Source organism: Astyanax mexicanus, chromosome 14, assembly GCF_023375975.1.
Source record: "Astyanax mexicanus isolate ESR-SI-001 chromosome 14, AstMex3_surface, whole genome shotgun sequence".
NCBI lineage: Eukaryota > Metazoa > Chordata > Actinopteri > Characiformes > Acestrorhamphidae > Astyanax > Astyanax mexicanus.
The window spans coordinates 44,907,114-44,928,214 of NC_064421.1; the positions used below are offsets into that span (position 1 = coordinate 44,907,114).

The following is a 21,101-nucleotide window of genomic DNA, read 5'->3' on the forward strand; positions in this document are numbered from 1 at the left end:
TGAAATGAAGTTTATATGATTTACAGAAAGTGTGCAATAATTCTTTAAACAAAATTAGGCAGGTGCATACATTTATAAAAATAATTTTTGTGTTCCAATAATTAGTGCTAAAGATATTCAAATCTATAAAATGACAAGGGTGCCCAAATTTATGCACCTGCCTAAGTTGGTTTAAAAAGTTATTGCACACTTTCTGCAAATCTTAAAAACTTCTCAAATTTCACTGTTTTCATTTTTTTTTGTCTACAGTTTATTGCTATATCATATACGGAATTTTTATCAGTGATTTGAATCTGTGTCCACATTTTAAATGCCACTAAATTCCATGGTACTGTTTGTTTGTTTGGGTTTTGTGCCATATCAGCAACATGTTGGCTATTTTACTGCATCAACAATGTTTATAACTTGAGCATCACAGACTTTAATCAGTATGTTTATATTAATATATATGGAGTCTGTTCACCAATCAGGAGGTGGCGGTGGGTAAGAGCAGTCCAATTCGGTCATGATTGTCTGATCTTGTCTATTAAGGAAGTCTGTATTGCATTTAATATTAATGATAAGGGATATTTCATACAGTTTATTTTGTGGATTGCTGGACCATTCATCTTGCTGTTTTCTTCTACAGTGAACTTCGACTAGATGGTAGGCATCCATAATCGGGACATAGTGTCAAGTGAGTTCCTGGTTTCCTGCTTCGTTTGCTAAAATTGGATGCAGGATTTTGAGTTTGTACAGATAACATATTGTACAGATAACATATTGTTTTTAGCTAGCTGTTTTGAGCTAGTAGGTATATATCTGACAGCCAGAAGGAGGGCATAAGGCTCCATGGTACTGTAAGATTTACCTACTTTTAACTTACATTGACATTTTGATCTTGACAGTTGACCTGTGTTTTCCTGAAATTCATGATTTTCTTGAGACAGCGACAGAACAACATCATCGATGTGTGTGTGTGTGTGTGTGTGTGTGTGTTTGTTTGTACCTTTGAAAGCTGAGAGCTTGTGCAGCTCTCTGTTTGTGCTGATGGGGAAGCAGGAGATGCTCAGCCTCTTCTCTCTCTTCAGTGCCCCCTGTGAGGAAGAGTGCTTCACCCGCATCAGCTGGGCGGTGGGGGGCGCACTGCTGTTCTTCTTTTTGGAGCTCTGTGGAAACAAAAGTCACAGAGAGCAGATTACCTTTACAACCCTGGAGTTCCTGTCCAAGGAAGAGGTGGATCACCTGTCACCCTAATTGCATCGGAGGCTGCGGGGCTGAGGGGGCACGGATAAGGATCGTGTTCCTGCGTGAAGATCAGGTGTTTTGTAGTGGAGCAATCTGAGCATATAGGCTTTTGTTAGCAGAATCTGTTCAGTGTGCTACTATACCATTACGTAAGAGATTAGTGTCTTCATTTTAATGCAAATAATTCAAATGAAGCAGCATGAAACCAATCTTAACACTAGACAGGAACCTTCTCATCGTTTTCCAAACTAGATTAAGTTTAAAGTTGGACTACAAAGCGTATTGAAAGGAGATTTCCTAAAGCAATCATAAAAAAATGGCCAGAAATATCATTAATTGGGAACTGGTATGATATAAATCTACAAAATCTATATAATGGAAAGAATACCTTTCTCTGTAAGTCTTCAGAATGATAAATATGAAGGAATTTGGAAGAAGTGAAAAAAGTCTATTTCCCAGAATGCCCATTATTTGTGTAATTGTCATTGTTCTGTTCAAGATTTTTTGTTTTATTTTATTTTTTCTTTCTTGGCTTTTATACAAATGTAAAAGATGAGTCACATAGTGATGTAATCCACAATGCTGTAATATGTAAAAAAAAACTACTGTCATATTGATATGTGATTCAAACTAAAGAAAAAATGATTAAAAGAAAAAAAAAAGAAAGGAAATTTTCTATTGAAAGAAAAGTTTAGGACTAGACCTATTTCCAGTCTGAAAGACCTGAACCGCAGAGTATAAGGTTTTTTAATTAGAATAAAAAATTAGTTTAGATTACAGAGGAACTAAGATTGAGATTACGCTTACTTTACCGCAATTGCACATAAAAATGAGTGTACTTAAACTGTGCTAAATTACTTCTGTATGTCCTGTAATTTTGGAACCAATCATTTATACTAAATCAGTACAAACGATCATACTGTGACATTGTATTGTCTCTATGGGCTCTATTTGTAACGATCTATAGGCGAACCGTCAACCATGAAATGTGCAGCTTGATTTAGGGCATCAGTGAGTCTTTGATATCGTAACAATGGGAAAAGTACACCTTGAGCAGCTCAAAACACGCAAAAGGCATATACTGATTCTTTGTAATTAATTGTGGGTGTGTTTTGGGTGTAAAAGAAAGTAAACCAATCAGCATGTCACTTTTCATGTATGCTCTGACTTTGGCAGACTGGTATTTTAACAGTGCAGTGCTTCTGCGTGTCTCAGAAGAGGAAACTGACCTGGGTTTTCATGCTGTGAAGGTACGCAAACAGGTAATTTACGATAACAGCAATGTTATCGTAAGAATTTCCCCTCGGGGATCAATAAAGTATCTAAAGTATAAAGTATCTATCTATCTATCTATGTTATTTTATTTTGTATTCAGTTTATTGCTGATGTAAAAGTTGAGTTTGTGCACGGATGTGTGTCCCTGTATGTGTGTGTAACGAGCGGGGTGTATGTACTTTGAGAAGATAGCAACGAATTTGTGACAGCTGACTGTTGTCAGGGTTTTAATCAGTCAGTGGCGCACCTATGTTCATTTTACTCTATAAGCAGCAAAATCAGAGAAACTATTCAGAAACTGAAGTGATCTCTTAAAGTTTTCCAGAGCTGTATTTGGTATAGTATAGTAAAATACAGATTAAGTACATAAGTAAAAACAACTTAAAGAAAGTATAACGAGAAAATATATATTAATTATTTAGAATTACAGTACATTGACAAGTACTTTTATTTTTTACAAAGGTACAATAGAGTTTAACCCAGTTTACCCACCCGTGGTGGTGAACTCACACACTCACACTAGTAATTAGGGCAATAAGAACACACACCCACACCGGTGGAAGGCAGGGAAGCAGCCACCACAGCAACCTGGGAGCAACTGGGGGTTAGGTACCTAGTTCAGGTGCACTTCTACTATTAATGCTGGTTCTGTGAATCAATTAATTAATTTTTTAACAGTACCAAGCAAAAAAACACATTGTTAGTTTTTTTTACAGAACATTTTTTGACACCAAGATTTATTTTGCAATATACTATATTATTGTAATTTTAAGATCAATAAATGCCACTGAAATAATGATACTAGAATAGCATAACAAAGCAATTATATCCTTTTAAAGACAAAGCAATTAGTCAATTATGTAATTATCATGACAGGACTAATCAAACCAGTCCCAGGTTAAAAAAAAAGTTTTTTACAGTACATTTTTACACCAAACCACTTAATTTACATGTTAATTATTTAATAGAGAGTGATATTGAATCCCTCTTTAAAATTACCTGGAACTGTAATTACATGGGACTGAATTACAAACAAGGATTGTAGTTACTGACTAATACTGGCTACTACTTTTTCTTTCCTTCTATTTAATCCTTATTAAACAACAGGACACTAAATATATAGAGAGCAATACAAGCATTTAACTATAAAACTACACAACACTGTTACAGTTCAATGTGTCACAGAACACGATACATATTCACACAAAATATTTCCAGTGAAAAACGTGTGTGTGCTTAAAGCATATTAGTACATCATTTAGTAACAACATATTTATTAAAAAATAGGCTTTTATCTTTCGTACTAAAAAACAAAATCTATTTGTGGGCCATTCTATCAAATCAGTGCCATTTCTGTCCACAGGAAATTGCATGTATGAATGTGCACACAAAAAACTTTAAAATACATTTTATTACTAAGCACAGTGTCTTGTACATTGACCTGATTGCAAAGGTAAAATATGTAATTAAAACATTAATTAAAAACTACTGTCCCCACTCTCTATCTATACATTTTTCCATGACAAATAATTTGCATTTTTCAGTGATTCCAAATCCTGTGTATGCTTTAAAAATATTTTAAAAATAAATTCATAATATTTAAGTTAAAATACACATTATAGTTCTGTCCCTGGGTTTCACTCAGTCCTGTTACCGAAACACATTACCCCAGCAGAAACATGTGGAACATTCTACAATCGCATCTACAACAGGAAGTAACATCAGCTGGTTGTACTGAAGATCATGGAAAGACCAAAATTAGGTTCCCTCATTAATTTTTCTGTATATTTGATTTTATTGTAACTATGATTAAGGAGGCCAATCTCAACACTCTGTCCTGTTACCTAAACTAATTCTAACATCCTATTGGTTTATTTTTAAAATAGAAATTTTGGTAAAATCTCTAGAATGTGCTCAGTGTCTTTAACAAGAAGTAACAGGAATGAGTTCCCGTAACAGGCGTGATTTGTTTTGTCTTAAATATCAATTATTTGAACATGCAATAACTTTCTTTCCAGAAAATCAAAAGAAACTAGTGGACTTTAAAGAATAAAGACACAATACCTGATCTATACTGTAATTACATGTGAAAAAAAGAAGAAAATAAGTTTTCTACCTGCTTTTCTGAGTTTTGGTTGTTTTGGTGTTTGCTCCCACTCTTAGAGTTTTTTTCTGATTTTGAAGACTCCTGTATACAGAAAACAGTGTGTTAAAACACGAGAAACACTGACACACTCACAAAGACACACACACACATACACACACATATATATATATATATATATATATATATATATATATAATTTGAATTAGAATTTTGAGAGAGAGAAAGAGAGAGAGAGAGAGAGGTAAAGATTAATAAACAGATATATTTCTTATTTAATTAAATTAGTGAACTACCTTGTCTTTTCTTGACTTGTTCGGCATTATCCTGGTCGGTGTAGTTCTGTACTCCCCCTGGATAAGCCCCTTATTCAGCACCCCCCTCAAACGCTCACACACACTCATCCAGCCTCCTGTCAAGCCTCATTCTGCACACGCTGGACCGAGCTGTCCTTGGGCCGGTTCAATCTGATTGGTCGATCTCGGTCATGTGACTTGCTGCCCAGAGCACGTTTTAGGTATTTGTACTTCTTTAAAACACTTAATAATTTTAATACGAAGATATTATCTCTTAAATTTAACCATTTAGTAAAATTTAAATGGTCAGCTCAACAAAGTATCTTTATTAGTTATTTAACAATAAAAGTTATAATTATTGTTTTAAAAATATTACAAAAATAAAGTTATTTATTTATTATTTATTATTATTTATGAATAAAACTGTGTCCAAGCACATTAATATAGAGGTGAAGGGAAGGAAAAGATGTGGTAGAAAAAAATGTGTACAAAAAAGTGTAGTATGTTAAATAATAAAAAATAAAGTAAGAATAAACTTTTTTTCATGTTTTCAGTCCTTTTTAAATTGTATAAAGGCTGATTGATGTTATTCTGTGTTTAGTAAGTTTAAACATATTTCAGTAAAAATCTATCAAAAATTTATAAAAGATGATTTTGCTCTAAAACACCCCATTTAAACCTAGTCTTTTTCGACTCATTCTGAAGCGCACCCTGGTGGACTGGCAAAACAGGTCAAAGGCAAGGCAAGAATATAGCTAGATGCCCCCTAGCGAAAAGCCCAGAAAAATCCACCTGCTCTTTATCTAACAAATCTACAAACTACACACAATATATATTTTATACATACAGCTCTGAAAAAAATATGAGACCACTTCAGTTTTTAAATCAGTTTATCTGATGATTTTGCTCTTTATAGGTATATGTTTAAGTAAAATGAACATTGTTGTTTTATTTTATAAACTACAGACAATATTTTTCCCAAATTTAAATAAACATATTGTCATTTAAAGCATTTATTTCCAGATATGGCTGAATTAACAAATAGATATTCATATTAATAAAGTTTAAGAGTTTAGAAATCAATATTTGGTGAAATAACCCTGTTTTTTAACCACAGTTTTCATGTATCTTGGCATCATGTTCTCTTCCACCAGTCTTACACAGTGCTTTTGGATAACTTTATGCCTTTCCTCCTGGTGCAAAGATTCAAGAAGTTAAAGCTTGGTTTGATGGCTTGTGATCTTCCTTATGATTATTATATTCCAGAGGTTTTCAATTTGGTAAAATCAAAGAAACTCATCATTTTTAAATGGTATTTTAAAATATTTATATATATATATATTTACTCGTACTTTTATATCTAGCTGCATGAGTAAGATATTTTCCGATTTCAGTTCAGATGAGTTGCATGGCATGCTAGGATGACTCGCACTGCAGTTAGCAGGCAGCCGCATTAGCCAGGGTGGGGCGACTCGAGAGTCGCTTTTGTTCGGAGTGGTTTGTGGGTAATGTAGTTCAACAATCCTTAACAAGTGTTTATTTGGATCCGTTTTGAACTACATATCCCAGCATGCTTTGTGCGAATAAAGTGACAGACCGGGCTGTTCGCCCCGCACCTCTCTTTATTCGCTGCTGTCACAGTGCGCTGGTGTTGAGGCTGGTGCTGTGATAGTGCAGATTTTCCTTTGTGTCTCTCTGATCGGCAGCGGCTCGTTCAGCAGCGAGGGGAATGTCGGACGGCGGCGGCGGGGGAGGAGAGGAGGGCGGCGGGACGATGGAGGTGTCCGCCGCGGTGCAGACGGTGGCGGACACGTCGGTGCTGCAGAAGCACATTCGGAAGCTGGTGCCGCTGCTGCTGGAAGATGGCGGCGAGGTACCGGCCTCCCTGGAAACCGCCCTGGAGGAGAAGAGCTCCGTGGAGCAGATGAGGAAGTTCTTGGCTGATCCGCAGATTCACACCATTCTGGTGGAGCGGAGCTGCCTGAAAGGTTAGATAGCGTGTGTGCAGTTTATCTGTATATATTAGTTATGTTTACTAAATATGTTTAATAAACATACTAGCTTATGTTAAACTAGCTAACGTTAGCGCATGCGTAGTGGATCAGTCTTCGTTCAGAAGTAACTATGCGTCAGATTGGCAGCATTCAGTGACGATATAACAATATAACTGAACTTTAGCCAGATCTACAGCCAGGCAGCCGGATGCTTACAGTTATAAATATGATGGCTAACCTAGCTCGGTTTATTTTTTGTGATTAGCTAAGCAATAGCCTCACTCACACACGTATCCTTGATAGCAAAGAACATTAAATACACCTTCTTGTTTTGGTTGCATTAACCTAAGTATATATTTTACATTTAATAATGAAAAAACAAAATTAAAACTTTAAAACCTTTATTTAACATAATACCTGAACCCAACAGGCTTGATCTGTTATTGTTGAAATTCTGACATTGAATCAACGTTCATAAAAGGTTTTGAATGGCTCTGAATCTACACTAACATTAATGTTTTTTTGCTGAAAATGTGCTTCTAACAAATTCAAAGGTTTTTATCTAATATTAATAATAATATTTTGACGCCAGTGGAAAAAATAAATGTTGATTCAAAGTCTGTGTTTGCTATCTGGCATGGGGTTAGCTAAAGCTAAATTTCCTGACCCTTTTCTCAAGCTACTATGTAATAGAAGGCTGCTTTTGCTAATCTAGTTAGCGTTAGCTTAGCTAGTGAGGTTAGCTAGCTAGATAATTATGCTATGTTAAAGAGCCACTAAACTCTTAATTTATATTTTTGCATTAATAGCTAAATTGTGTTCCTTTGAAGTAATAAAACATACCAGTCCTAACCTTTAAAAAAAAGTTTTTATTGGTAATTTCTGCCTCTGCAGCACCCTCAGGTTCATCTGTTTTCGTGTACTTTGGTTGGGCAGAGGCACACTGCTGATGCAACAGCTCAGCCAATCTGCTCTCCCTCCTGCCCCGCCCATAAACCCATACATCACCCAGTGCCCCTTTCAAACTACCCAACCATTTTTTTAGCCTTTTTAAAAAAAATTTGAGCTGAGGGTTAAGTCAACTTATATAAAAGGTTTAATGTCTCTTTAACCTAGTTAGCTTAGCTCGCCTTATCAGCATTATTATTATTATTATTTTTTAAGTTTTTTAATTTGTATTATTAATTGACATTTTACACTTTTTTTAACACTCAAACCTTCAATGAGCGTTAGCTCAGGTTGTTTAATGTTCCCCAAATAAAACACGATTATGAAAAACACATCGACACTATAAAATGTGGGTCAGTGGATGCAAAGTGCTGTTATGAAGCAGATACTGATGGGTAGCATAATTTGATAGAACACCTGTCTATCTTGGTTTTGCCAATGGAGAAGTGTATTGTTAGCTAAAGCTAGCTACCTGACAACAACTGGACATTAAGTAGACTTTGCGGTTTTAATATTTTAGGAGATCCAGCCATAATTAGCTTGTGCATTTATCACCTCATGCATGAACATGCATGCCCTATAACACTGGTGCCAAGCGCAACTATACTGTTCTGAAGGGCTTGGGCACTGTAGTGTGTTCTGCTAGTGTTTTGTGTGTGCTGTGTTTGTGCAGTGCAGTGGATGACACCCCTGCTAAAGGCATTGGATCATGCGCTTACTTCCATGTCTCTCCTGTGAGCCAGATAAGGCGTGTCCCCAAGCGTTAGTTCATTCTAAGAGGACAGGAATCTGAATGATTCTTTTGTTTAATGAGGCTATTTCTATATTTTTAAGACTACTCCTAAATTGATTGCCAGTTTTTTAAATGTCTCAGAGATGGATATTACTATTTGTTATATATTGTTTTATTAAGATCTTAGAGATCAGCTTTATTTGTTCTGCAGTGCAGAATGATTTCTAGATCAATTTCCAGATCTGCAGCAGAGAGGAATGACATGGCAGAATACTGTTTTTGTGCTGTATTGTCATCTGTCTCCCACACTGCTTGATCATCTTTAACTAGCACTAGATTTTGACAGCCCCTTATAGGATTAATTAAACAAAGTCTATCTAAAGGTTGCCATGCTTTATTAACAGATACATGTTGTCATTGGGTGATATTGTAACATTCCCTCTTTAAGTTAAGCAACTTTCTAACATTCTCCTTGCAGCTTGATGATGAGAGATGATGAGTGAGATTCATTTGGACTTTTAAATCCTTTTAAATCCCATGTTTAGCTGTTTCTATCATTTTTAGAGATGGAGGACATAGCAGAAATAATCGTTGACTAATCAACTAATCGAATAATCGAAAAAAATAAATTAATCATTAGTTGAAGCCCTAATGGACAGTGCAATATCTCTCGAAAGTGAAGTCACCACAGCCTTTGCTGGCTGATTGCAGTATGATGTAGCATTTCATTGATCACCAGTATTGCCTGAATTTATTTAATTTACTGTTGTTGAATTTATATTTTTAACAATTTTTTTGGCATTTTTCAGAGGATGTTGGGGATGAAGGAGAAGAAGAGAAGGAGTGCATCTCCTACACAGTCTCTATTGACATTCACTATGGGATTAAATCCAACAGGTAAAACTTTCATCCTTTCAGAGTCATAGTAGTGCTGGGCGATATATCAACCTCAAATCAAAATCAGTATCACAATTCCTCAAAACATAAAAAAAGACAGAGTTTTTGATCACAAAGTAGGGAAAGTATTAACATTATAATAAACACCTATAAATATATAAACACAATATAAATACGAACAAATGCCCACTCCTAGTTTATGGCCATGGTGAAATACTGTAATTTCTGTCTAAAACTTTTGTTGTGTTTAATTTTATCTTGCTAAGCTAATGTTTGACATTCAAAAATCTTTTTAACTTTTGTTTGTTATTCTTTTTTGCTTTTAGCCTGGCTTTAATAAAGAGGACCGGGGTCATTGATGCTGACAAGCCCATCTCAACTCAAGTCCGGGTTCTGACCCTCAGTGAAGATTCTCCCTACGAGACACTGCATTCTTTCATCAGCAATGCTGTGGCTCCATTCTTCAAGTCATACATCCGGGAGTCTGGTAAAGCTGACAGGTATGTTCGTAAATTCTGAGATTGGTTATGTTTTAAATGTGTCTCAGACGAATGTGGGACTGTTTAATAGATTTGCTGTAGTAGATAATGTGTTAAGCTACATCTTGGGCCCTATCTTACTTACATGTTGCAATGCTTATTTCCTGGCATATTGCTATCTTGGCAGTGGAAAACATGGGTGCGCCACTGATTGATTGACAGTCAACAGTCTATTACTAGACGTCTATTACTATCTTGGCAGCACAGTTGTGCCGTGCCCATTTAACACACAAGGATGTGCTGCAAAACACAAACCTAACTATCCTAACCATCAACATTAAGCAGAATACAGAATAAAAGCAGGTCAATTTCCTCTGCTGAGAAGCACAGAAGCACTGCACTATTAAAATACCAATCTGCCAAAGTATCATCCATGATTAATAAAGAGAATTAGTACATGCCTTTTCCATGTTTTGAGCTGCACAAGGCCTACTCCTATATGCGCATGCACAAAACTCAGGAGTATGGCTAAGTAGTATGGCAAGGGGTGAAAATTTACATATGTTGATGTTTCTTTTCACTTCTCTGTGATTTAGGGATGGAGACAAGATGGCTCCTTCTGTGGAGAAAAAGATTGCAGAACTCGAGATGGGATTGCTACACTTACAGCAGAACATCGAGATTCCAGAGATCAGTCTCCTAATTAATCCTATCATTACTAACATCGCCAAACAATGCTACGAACGAGGAGAGAAGCCCAAGGTTACAGACTTTGGTGATAAAGTCGAGGACCCCACCTTCCTGAACCAGCTGCAGTCAGGTGTGAACCGCTGGATCAGGGAAATCCAGAAGGTACAATCCAGAAGTTTTCCTTTCTTTAATATCCTAAGCTTAAAACTTTTTGCTTTAATACAAAAAAGCCACAGCTCATATAAAGTGTCTTTTTATATAATAAAAAAAAAAATAGGTGACCAAACTGGATCGTGACCCTGCGTCTGGGACGGCACTGCAGGAGATCAGCTTCTGGCTTAACCTTGAGCGCGCCCTTAACCGCATTCAGGAGAAGAGGGAGAGTCCAGAGGTCTTGCTCACTTTGGACATTCTGAAGCACGGCAAACGATTCCACGCCACCGTCAGCTTTGATACAGACACAGGTGAGGCTCTTTTTACAGGACTATTTTCTTTTTTTTATGGTTTTAGCTGAGATGTGCTTTTCACAGATACAAATGTTGTATTTAGCGAATATTAACCATAATTCTAAAGTCAGTGGAATAATGAACGTTGATTCAAAGTCTTTCTTAACTATGTGACTAACTGTAAAATGTATTATATAATGTATATAATTGGAATCATGAATTATTTTCAGGTCTGAAGCAAGCTGTGGAGACAGTGAATGACTACAACCCTCTGATGAAAGACTTCCCACTGAATGACCTCCTGTCAGCCACCGAACTGGACAAAATCCGCCAGGCCCTGGTGGCCATCTTCACACACCTTCGCAAGATTCGAAACACCAAGTATCCCATTCAGCGAGCTCTGCGTTTGGTTGAGGCCATTTCCCGTGACCTCAGCTTGCAGCTCCTCAAAGTACTGGGTACACGCAAGCTCATGCACGTGGCTTATGAAGAATTTGAGAAGGTATTAATCGATAGTAAATATATATACCTCGATTTTTACACTTAGTTATTGTACATGTTTATTTTAACATTCTCTTAACACTCTTTTTACCAGGTGATGGTGGCTTGCTTTGAGGTGTTCCAGACCTGGGAGGATGAATATGAGAAACTGCAGGTGCTGCTGAGGGACATCGTGAAGAGAAAGCGGGAGGAGAATCTGAAGATGGTGTGGCGTCTGAGCCCGGCCCACCGAAAGCTGCAGGCCCGATTGGATCACATGAGGCGCTTCAGGAGACAGCATGAACAGCTGAGGGCTGTAATCGTCCGCGTCCTGAGACCTCAGGTATTGCACCGCTCAGATGTCTCAGGATATATCTTTTATTTTATTGTTTGCATTACAGTATATTAATAACTAAAATGTAGGGCAAATAAGTAGGGATGTTCTCACTCTGCTAAAAAAAAAAAAAAAAAAAAAAGAAATTGGCTTTCATTGTGTAATTTTTTAAGGATTAGAATGAGGTGGAAAAGATTTTGATCACTAATTTATCAGATTTTTATCAGTTTCATAGGCAGTATGCATTTACAAATCAGAGAGACCTATAGTATTTCAAGAGAGAAGAAAGAACAAGAAAAGGTGGATTTTAGCAAAAGGAGACCTGATTATTGTAAAATTATTTTCTGAACAACCACTGCTGCATTTATGTATATTTATATGAATGGGTGATTTTATTTATTTATTTATTTATTTATTTATTTATTTTTTCTCCCCCCCCTAACTTTTTCACAGTTGTGTAAAAAAAAAAAAAAAAAAAAGTTAGTCTAGAGCCCTGAGCTGCCCATTTTCACCTTGTATGTTATTGTCCTGTATTTGCAGGTGTCTGCTGTTCCTCAGCATGCGCAGGGGGATGCCGTCGAACCTCCTGACATGAAAGTGGCCGAAGTCCTCTTTGATGCTGCGGATGCGAATGCCATCGAAGAAGTCAACTTGGCCTATGAGAATGTTAAAGAGGTAGATGGCTTGGATGTCTCAAAGGAAGGGATGGAGGCCTGGGAAGCTGCGATGAAGCGGTACGATGAGCGCATCGACCGCGTGGAAACCCGCATCACCGCCCGTCTCCGTGACCAGCTGGGCACTGCCAAGAACGCCAACGAAATGTTCCGCATCTTCTCCCGCTTCAACGCTCTCTTCGTGCGCCCGCACATCCGCGGAGCCATCCGGGAGTACCAGACCCAGCTGATTCAACGCGTGAAGGATGACATCGAGTCGCTGCACGACAAGTTTAAAGTGCAGTACCCGCAGAGCCAGTCGTGCAAGATGAGTCACGTGCGAGACTTGCCCCCGGTTTCTGGCTCAATCATCTGGGCAAAACAGATTGACCGGCAGCTAACGGCCTACATGAAGCGCGTGGAGGATGTTCTCGGGAAAGGCTGGGAGAACCACGTGGAGGGGCTGAAGCTGAAGCAGGATGGAGACAGCTTCAGGGCCAAGCTCAACACCCAGGAGATCTTCGATGACTGGGCCCGCAAAGTGCAACAGCGCAACCTTGGCGTCTCTGGGCGCATCTTCACCATCGAAAGCAGCCGTGCCCGTGGGCGCACTGGAAGCATTCTAAAACTGAAGGTCAACTTCTTGCCGGAGATCATCACGCTCTCTAAGGAGGTCCGTAACCTGAAGTGGCTTAGTTTCCGTGTGCCCCTGGCCATAGTGAACAAAGCCCACCAGGCCAACCAGCTCTATCCCTTCGCCATCTCGCTCATCGAGAGTGTACGCACCTACGAGCGCACTTGTGAAAAGGTGGAGGAGAGAATCTCTATTTCTCCATTGGTGGCTGGCCTGAAGAAGGAGGTTCAGGCCCTGGTCACAGAGGGCATCGCTTTGGTTTGGGAATCTTACAAACTTGACCCCTATGTCCAGCGCCTTGCAGAAACTGTCTTCAACTTCCAAGAGAAGGTTCGTCTTACCATGGTTTAGTTTACCATGCTTTCTTTTTGAAGTACATAAATATTTTAATGATTTACTGACATTTGTTCTTGTCTTTTCTTGCCCTTAGGTGGATGACCTCCTCCTGATCGAAGAGAAGATCGATTTAGAGGTCCGCTCTCTTGAGACTTGCATGTACGACTACAAGACCTTCTCAGAAATCCTCAACCGTGTCCAGAAGGCTGTTGACGACCTGAATCTGCACTCTTATTCAAATCTGCCCATCTGGGTCAATAAACTAGACATCGAGGTACAGTTTTCTTTAGTCGTTCACTTTACTTTATATTTATGATTCTAAATGTATTTATTTTCTTTTACAAATATGAATCAAGGGGCTCAGAGTGGTCCAGCGGGCTAAGCGCTGCCACTAAGATCAGGAAATCGCCAGTTCGAATCCTGTTTATGTAGCTTGCCCTCAGCTGCAGGAGCCCCGAGAGTGGCACAAATATGCCTTGTGTGCTGTGATGCTACTCTGCAATGCTGCATCAGCAGCATTTCAAAAAGAGGTGGTGGCTGACTTAACATGCATCAAATGTGGCATGTGCTGCTAGTCTTCACCCTCCTGGTGTTGGGGCATCACTAGTGAGTGGGTTGGGTAATTGGGGGAAAAATTGGATAAAAAATGTATAAAATTATAAAAACAAATATGAATCAGTGCTGTTTTCACTGTTTCTCCTTTGTCTTCTAGATTGAGCGCATCCTTGGAGTACGTCTCCAGGCTGGCCTAAGGGCTTGGACCCAGGTTCTAAGAGGACAGATGGAGGACAAAGCAGATGTGGACATGGACACCGAAGCACCACAAGTCAGCCACAAGCCTGGAGGAGAACCCAAGATCAAGGTGGAATTTCAGTCCTCAATTTTTTGTTTAAAATTTCACAACACCAAATCAGGAAAAAGTTGGGACAGTATGGAGAATGCAGTGCAAAAAACATCCATGTTAGATGCATTACTTTGATTTGATTGCAGACAGAAAAAAAACAACAACACATTTTAATGTTTAGTCTGGTCAGCTTCGTTCCAATTGTAAATGTATTAGTCCATCTCAAATAAAATTAGGATATCATTGAAAAGTTACTTTATTTCAGTAATAATTCAGTTAAAATGTGAAACTCATATATTATATAGATGTATTAAACACACAGAAGGATCTATTTTAAGCTTTTATTTTTTTTTTTTTATTATTGATGATTATAGCCAAGGAAAACCTAAAAATCCACTTGGTCTTACATAATATATATAAAATAATTTTCTGAGACACTCATTTTTGGGTTTTCATTGGTTGTAATCCATAATCATCAACTATATAAGAAATTAACTCTCAAAATAGATCACTCTGTGTGTAATACATCAATATGATATGAGTTTTTAGGAGTTTACCGAGATAACCGCATGGCCTCCATCCACATGGTTGGGCACGTGCTTGTAAACACACGTGTCGAAAGCTGTGCACCTCAGTCCAGCACAGTTTTGCAGCGCAGATATTTCCAGTTACAGCTGAATTCATGTTTTTAATCCCCCCTGGAAAAAAACATACTATTTAAAAATCAATTTAAATGCCTGATTAAAGAGCCGATTACTGTTATTTTGCTGTTTTCCTCGGGTTTTGAGAGCTCTGCTCTGTTTTAGCTCTTGATCGATCCAGATGTGAGACAGCGCACAGGTGGGGGCGGGGCTGATAACGTCACGGGCCCTGCATTGTGTAATATCGCAATATATATTGTCGAAAAAAAGAATATTTACAATGTAAATGTAAAAAATGTCCAATATCGTGCACCTATAATGAAATTAGTGAATAAAGTGTATAGAGAGTAATGTTTTTACCACACTAACATAATTGCACACTCGTGTTTTCATGCAGAATGTTGTGCATGAGCTGAGGATCACAAACCAAGTGATCTACCTGAATCCTCCAATCGAAGACTGCCGTTACAAGCTCTACCAGGAAATGTTTGCCTGGAAGATGGTCATCCTCTCCCTACCAAGGATACAGAGTCAGAGATACCAGGTTAGCAGGAAATTTGCCTGCATTTTATTTTGGTAAGGTTATGTTTTGTAAGGTAAAATAAGTAAGTGAAAGAATCTAACTGTTTCTCGTGAATAAAACAGGTTGGTGTGCACTACGAGCTTTCTGAGGAGGAGAAGTTCTACAGGAACGCTCTGACCCGAATGCCTGATGGACCAGCAGCTCTGGAAGAGGCTTACAACGCTGTGAAGGAAAATGTCTCAGAGGTGGAACAGTACGTCAAGGTAATGCACTTCAATAATCTACAAATCCACTGCGAGTTAGTGTTTCATGTGACTGGACAAACAGACATCACATATCTCCAATCATTCTTCTCCTCTGGCTCTCAGGTTTGGCTGCAGTATCAGTGTTTGTGGGACATGCAGCCTGAGAACATCTATAACCGTTTGGGTGAAGATCTCAACAAGTGGCAGGCTCTGTTGGTGCAGATCCGCAAAGCCAGAGGAACTTTCGACAATGCCGAAACAAAAAAGGAGTTTGGCCCAGTGGTCATAGACTATGGCAAGGTAACTTGGTTCATAAAACATTTGTTTGTGTTGTTGTTTAAGTGTTGTTTGTATGCAGCGTTATGGTACATTTTAGGTTTTCTCATTTTTTCTAAACTCTGGTAAGACAGGGAAAAACAACAAATTAATAAGAGTGTCTTCCATTTGTCTGACTTCAAACTTTTGTTAAACATGTGGTATACGTAATATATAAATATATAAATATATATATATAAATACATTTGAAGAGAAGTACTTTTATATTTTTTTTACTAGTGGTGTCAATCGGTTAAAAGAAAAATCAGATTAATCAGAAGAATATTCTGTAAATATATGTGATTAATTGCACATGTTCTTTCTAAAACACAAGTTTTTGGAATGGAAATTTCCAGCTCTAAACCATGCAGTGTACATTTCATTAAAACAGAATTGCCTCTGATTGGTAGTGTACTTCTTTATGGGAATAAGTTACAACGTGATTAATGACTTCAGCTGGACTGTATACAATTAAATGGATGAACCCAGACCCTTTAACATATGTACTTTATATTATATATTGCTTAAGGATATGAAAGCTTTGGGATGTTTCAAATACTGATTTTTACTAAGCGTTTGGGGCCCTGTTGTGGATCTAATTATACAGTACGGAATTTCATTGTGTGTATTACTTGTTGTTTTACTTTATCCTCCATCTTTTATTTGTACATTTCTATTTAACTGCTCGATATATATGTGACCTAGGAATCATTCAGGAGTGCATTTTTTGACGTATTTTTATATATAAAATACTGGAAAAAAAGTATTGTGCTGTGTGGCAAAATTAATAATATATACATTATGTCTAAAAATCTTTTTTTTTCTCCCTAAATCCAGGTCCAGTCGAAGGTGAACCTCAAGTATGACTCCTGGCATAAGGAAGTGCTCAGCAAGTTCGGACAGATGCTGGGCAACAACATGCAGGACTTCCATTCACAGATCTCCAAGGTAGATCAAAGCTTTCAATTCTGAAGACATATTAGAGCATCTCAAAAAATATATATATATTTTTGAAACATTACCCTTTGATTTCCAAATAAAATGTTAAATTTGCTGATTGTCAGTAATAGTTTGGAGAGACATGTCATCTGCTGGTGTTTGTTATAATCACCAATAAAAGAAATAAATGCTTAAATAGATCACTTTGTAACGTTTCGATTATATTAGCGTTTTTTTTAATGCACAAGTACAGCCTCTTTTTACTGCTTTTGCTGTCCAGTTTGTCTGTTTACATCCGGATAATGTGCGTTTTATGCTTTATTCAGTCCCGACAAGAGCTGGAGCAGCATTCAGTGGACACAGCCAGCACTTCTGATGCCGTTACCTTCATTACATACGTCCAGGCTCTCAAACGCAAGATCAAGCAGTTTGAAAAGCAGGTTGACGTAAGTATAACCGCATCATTTTATCATTTTGCTAGTTTTAATCTGTGATCTTTTTTTTTTTTTTTATCAATCTCAGCAGACACTGATTTTATTTTATTTTATTTTATTTTTTTGATGTTCCGATTTTAGCTGTTCCGCAATGGTCAGCGTCTGCTGGAGAAGCAGCGTTTCCAGTTCCCTCCATCCTGGCTGTACATTGACAACATAGAAGGCGAATGGGGAGCCTTCAGTGACATCATGAAGCGCAAGGACACTGCCATCCAGCAGCAAGTGGCCAACCTGCAGATGAAGATTGTGCAGGAGGACCGTGCCGTGGAGAACCGCACCTCAGATCTGCTCACGGACTGGGAGAAGACCAAGCCAGTGGCTGTAAGTTTTTGGAGTTTTTTTTTTTTTTAGTCCTTCATTTATTATTAAAAAAATGCATATGGTTTTAAAATATGCTTCTTTTGATCAGTTTTTTTTTTTTTTTTTTTTAGGGAAATCTTCGACCAGAAGAAGCTCTCCAGTCCCTCACCATCTACGAAGGGAAGTTCGGACGGCTGAAAGACGACAGAGAGAAGTGCGCCAAGGCTAAGGAAGCTCTGGAGTTGACGGACACCGGCCTTCTTAGCGGCAGCGAGGAGAGAGTGCAGGTATGATCCGCTTACAGTCTCTCACTGCCTGCTCAGGTGAGGAGTTTAAATTAGAGATGGACCAATCAGTGTTTTTGTGGCCAAAACACTGATTGGTCCATCTCTAATTCATACTCCTCACTGATACGGATCTACCACAGGGCTAGAGCCACATTAACCTTTCCAGGGAAACTTGGTAGCATGTCGTCATGCAGGGCTTCTGTAATGTGACCTCCTCATTCTTCTCTCAAGATGAAACGTACTGTAGTTTTCACACTATAAAGAACAGCGGATTATGTTATAATTGATAAACGTCTATTTCCTGGTCTGTTTTCGTACACAAGGCACACTAGTAAGGAACAGGGGTGTCACCATGTTTTTCTTCTTATTCAGCAGGAAAGCTGAGTTAAGTAAACGAAACTGTAATTCTATAAAAAAATAATATTTTAAAGTCAAACGAGTGCTGGATGTTTATTTTGTTAACAAAGTAGACATAATACCAGTACACCCTTTAAAATTCCTGGATTTGTTTTCCTTAGCATTTTGACAATTGTAATATTTAAAAACCCTAAATAAACAAACATAAACAGAATAAAGCAAAAGTTTTAATTAAAAACAAGTTTGCATACTTAAAGGTAAATACAATGGCCAAAATTATCCAGCACTGAATATTGCATTAATTGAAACTGATTGTTGACTTGGTATTTTGTGTGAGTAGCAAGGTTTGTTAGGTCTGCTGTGTTGGTACTGGGCTGATTAGTGGATTCTGGAGTGGGCTATCCAGTTAGTGGTGTTAAAAGTCTATATTCTCTTTCCTATATGGGGCACGTTAGTCTTACACATTCTATATAATAAAAAAAAAGCCTAACCTAGCACATGTACACAGTGAGAACACAGCATCAGCTGTTAGTGAGCATTTGCATCTGTGCCAGCTCAGCTTCTTGGGACCAATCATTGTTGCACAGAGCTGCTGTAATCGTAAAATCCCCCAAAATTTATGATTAGATCTCTGAATTGGCTAAATTGGATAAATATTGTAGCATATAGAATATTTTGGATGAATGGCCAGTACCAATACATAACGGATCACTCTTTTTATATTTAGCTTTATTTTCCTGTTTTATACATATTAATAAAATGAATTTCTTGATTTTCTGTTTCCGCAGGTTGCACTCGAGGAATTGCAAGACCTGAAGGGTGTGTGGTCTGAGCTATCTAAAGTCTGGGAGCAGATCGATCAGATGAAGGAGCAGCCATGGGTGTCTGTGCAGCCACGCAAGGTAACATAACATAATGTGTGCTTTAAATCAGAAGTTGTATTCCATTTTTGCAGATTCATTTATTTTATTTGTTTGTTTGTTTGTGTGTAGCTGCGTCAGAGTTTGGACGCCCTCCTGAACCAGCTCAAGAACTTCCCAGCACGTCTGCGGCAGTACGCCTCCTACGAATACGTGCAGAGGCTCCTCAAAGGCTACCTGAAGGTTTGATGTCTCTAATTCTCCTGATGAGTAAATCAGAATGAATTTAAAGCACTTTATGATCTTTATGTTTGGAATTATCCAGAACGTTCTGCAGCTCTGTGTTCTAAAGGAAGCGTCTCACTGCTTCACAGGTGAACATGTTGGTGATTGAGCTGAAGTCGGAGGCTCTGAAGGATCGCCACTGGAAGCAGCTGATGAAGCGCCTGCATGTGAACTGGGTGCTGTCAGAGCTGACGCTGGGACAGATCTGGGATGTGGACCTGCAGAAAAACGAGATGGTGGTGAAGGATGTGCTGCTGGTGGCTCAGGGAGAGATGGCCCTGGAGGAGTTCCTCAAACAGGTGAGGAGTCTTTTAGTTTTTAAGTCTTTTATTAGAGTTCTTTGTTAGAGCGTGCACCGTATTTTTCACACTATACAGCGCACTTAAACTTAAATTCTACCAGTCAGGTATTAAGGAGTAGTAAAGCCATTACAGCGTTATACAGTTTCAGTTAAGTTTCTCCATTAGCCGCTAACCGCACTAAGCGCTAGCTTTTTTGTTGCGTAAAAGGAAGTATTATTGGCTCGTAGCCTGATGCTAACCTGGCTGGCACTGCTGAAGCAGCATTAGCATTCGCCTCTAACCACGTTAAGCACTAGCTTTTTCACCGTTTTGAGGTAAGTATTATCGGCCTGTAGCCTGCTGCTAACCCCGGCTATCACCGCTGGAGCAGTATTAGCATTAGCTGCTAACTACGCTAGCTCTTTTAATGTTTAGAGGTAAGTATATCGGCTTGAAGCCTGTCTGTTTACAGTTTTAAAACAAGCTAGGTAGGATGAACAGCTAGCTAATATCGCCCTGGTTTACCGCAACACTCAGGGTTCCTCAGTGTAGCACTCGTTTGACTTTAAAGCTCACCTTCCGCGAAAATCCGATTTTTCTTGTTTTTTTGTGGAATACAGTAGGTCTCTCCGAGTTGAATGTGTACACCTGCACATTAAACTGTTTTGCAGCCCCCATTGTCTGCAGGAGCTAAGCAAAGAAATCCCCCCTCCCCCCCTCCGAAAAACGGGTGAATTTTGAATTGTCTTTCTGCCTACGTAGGCAGAAACTCACAGACCAGCCCACCTTGGCTCGAGAAACTCCCAGAGGCGGAGCTGAAGCGACGCAACATCACCGCTCATCAGTTAGGAGGTGGGAGGCAGTGAGCGGTGGAGGGGCGTTGCAGTGCTCCTAGCCAATCAGAGGAGAGATATTTGCATGCTGTTTGCATGTATGAATATTCATGAGCAAAGCTGGAATCCGGTCATTTTGGACACACCCCTAAAACAGTCCATTAAAAAAGAGCTATACAGAGACACCTGAGCACTTTTTTTTTTTTACAAAAACGGCTCACATGTCATTCATTCATACTAGAGACCACAACTAGACATTTTAAAATGAAAGAAAAAACGACGGAAGGTGAGCTTTAAAAGAAACATTTTTTTAAAGAATTACAGTTTTGTTTACTTATTTTAGCTTACCTTACCCAGCGGCGAGACCTGCT

At 38.5% G+C, this 21,101-nt stretch overlaps 2 protein-coding genes across 3 annotated transcripts in view; one reads left to right on the forward strand and one right to left on the reverse strand.

The window, feature by feature from the left end:
* Positions 1-1,122, reverse strand: part of ppp2r5ca (protein phosphatase 2, regulatory subunit B', gamma a) — a 36,358-nt gene extending 35,236 nt beyond the window's left edge. The window contains exon 1 of the mRNA XM_049463666.1: positions 989-1,122. Within this exon, the coding sequence (XP_049319623.1) occupies positions 989-1,103 (115 nt within the window). The 5' untranslated portion in view covers positions 1,104-1,122. The remainder of the gene's footprint in view (positions 1-988) is intronic.
* Positions 1,123-6,536: 5,414 nt separating this feature from the next.
* dync1h1 (dynein, cytoplasmic 1, heavy chain 1) overlaps positions 6,537-21,101 on the forward strand; it is a 64,287-nt gene continuing 49,722 nt past the window's right edge. For both annotated transcript variants that reach the window (XM_049464168.1, XM_049464169.1), the window contains exons 1-20: positions 6,537-6,890; positions 9,387-9,474; positions 9,801-9,974; positions 10,550-10,805; positions 10,921-11,107; positions 11,320-11,591; positions 11,685-11,912; positions 12,444-13,520; positions 13,621-13,800; positions 14,239-14,388; positions 15,409-15,555; positions 15,657-15,797; positions 15,903-16,079; positions 16,932-17,042; positions 17,360-17,479; positions 17,609-17,848; positions 17,959-18,114; positions 19,260-19,373; positions 19,464-19,574; positions 19,706-19,915. In XM_049464168.1, the coding sequence (XP_049320125.1) occupies positions 6,632-6,890; positions 9,387-9,474; positions 9,801-9,974; positions 10,550-10,805; positions 10,921-11,107; positions 11,320-11,591; positions 11,685-11,912; positions 12,444-13,520; positions 13,621-13,800; positions 14,239-14,388; positions 15,409-15,555; positions 15,657-15,797; positions 15,903-16,079; positions 16,932-17,042; positions 17,360-17,479; positions 17,609-17,848; positions 17,959-18,114; positions 19,260-19,373; positions 19,464-19,574; positions 19,706-19,915 (4,398 nt within the window). In that variant the 5' untranslated portion in view covers positions 6,537-6,631. The remainder of the gene's footprint in view (positions 6,891-9,386; positions 9,475-9,800; positions 9,975-10,549; positions 10,806-10,920; positions 11,108-11,319; positions 11,592-11,684; positions 11,913-12,443; positions 13,521-13,620; positions 13,801-14,238; positions 14,389-15,408; positions 15,556-15,656; positions 15,798-15,902; positions 16,080-16,931; positions 17,043-17,359; positions 17,480-17,608; positions 17,849-17,958; positions 18,115-19,259; positions 19,374-19,463; positions 19,575-19,705; positions 19,916-21,101) is intronic.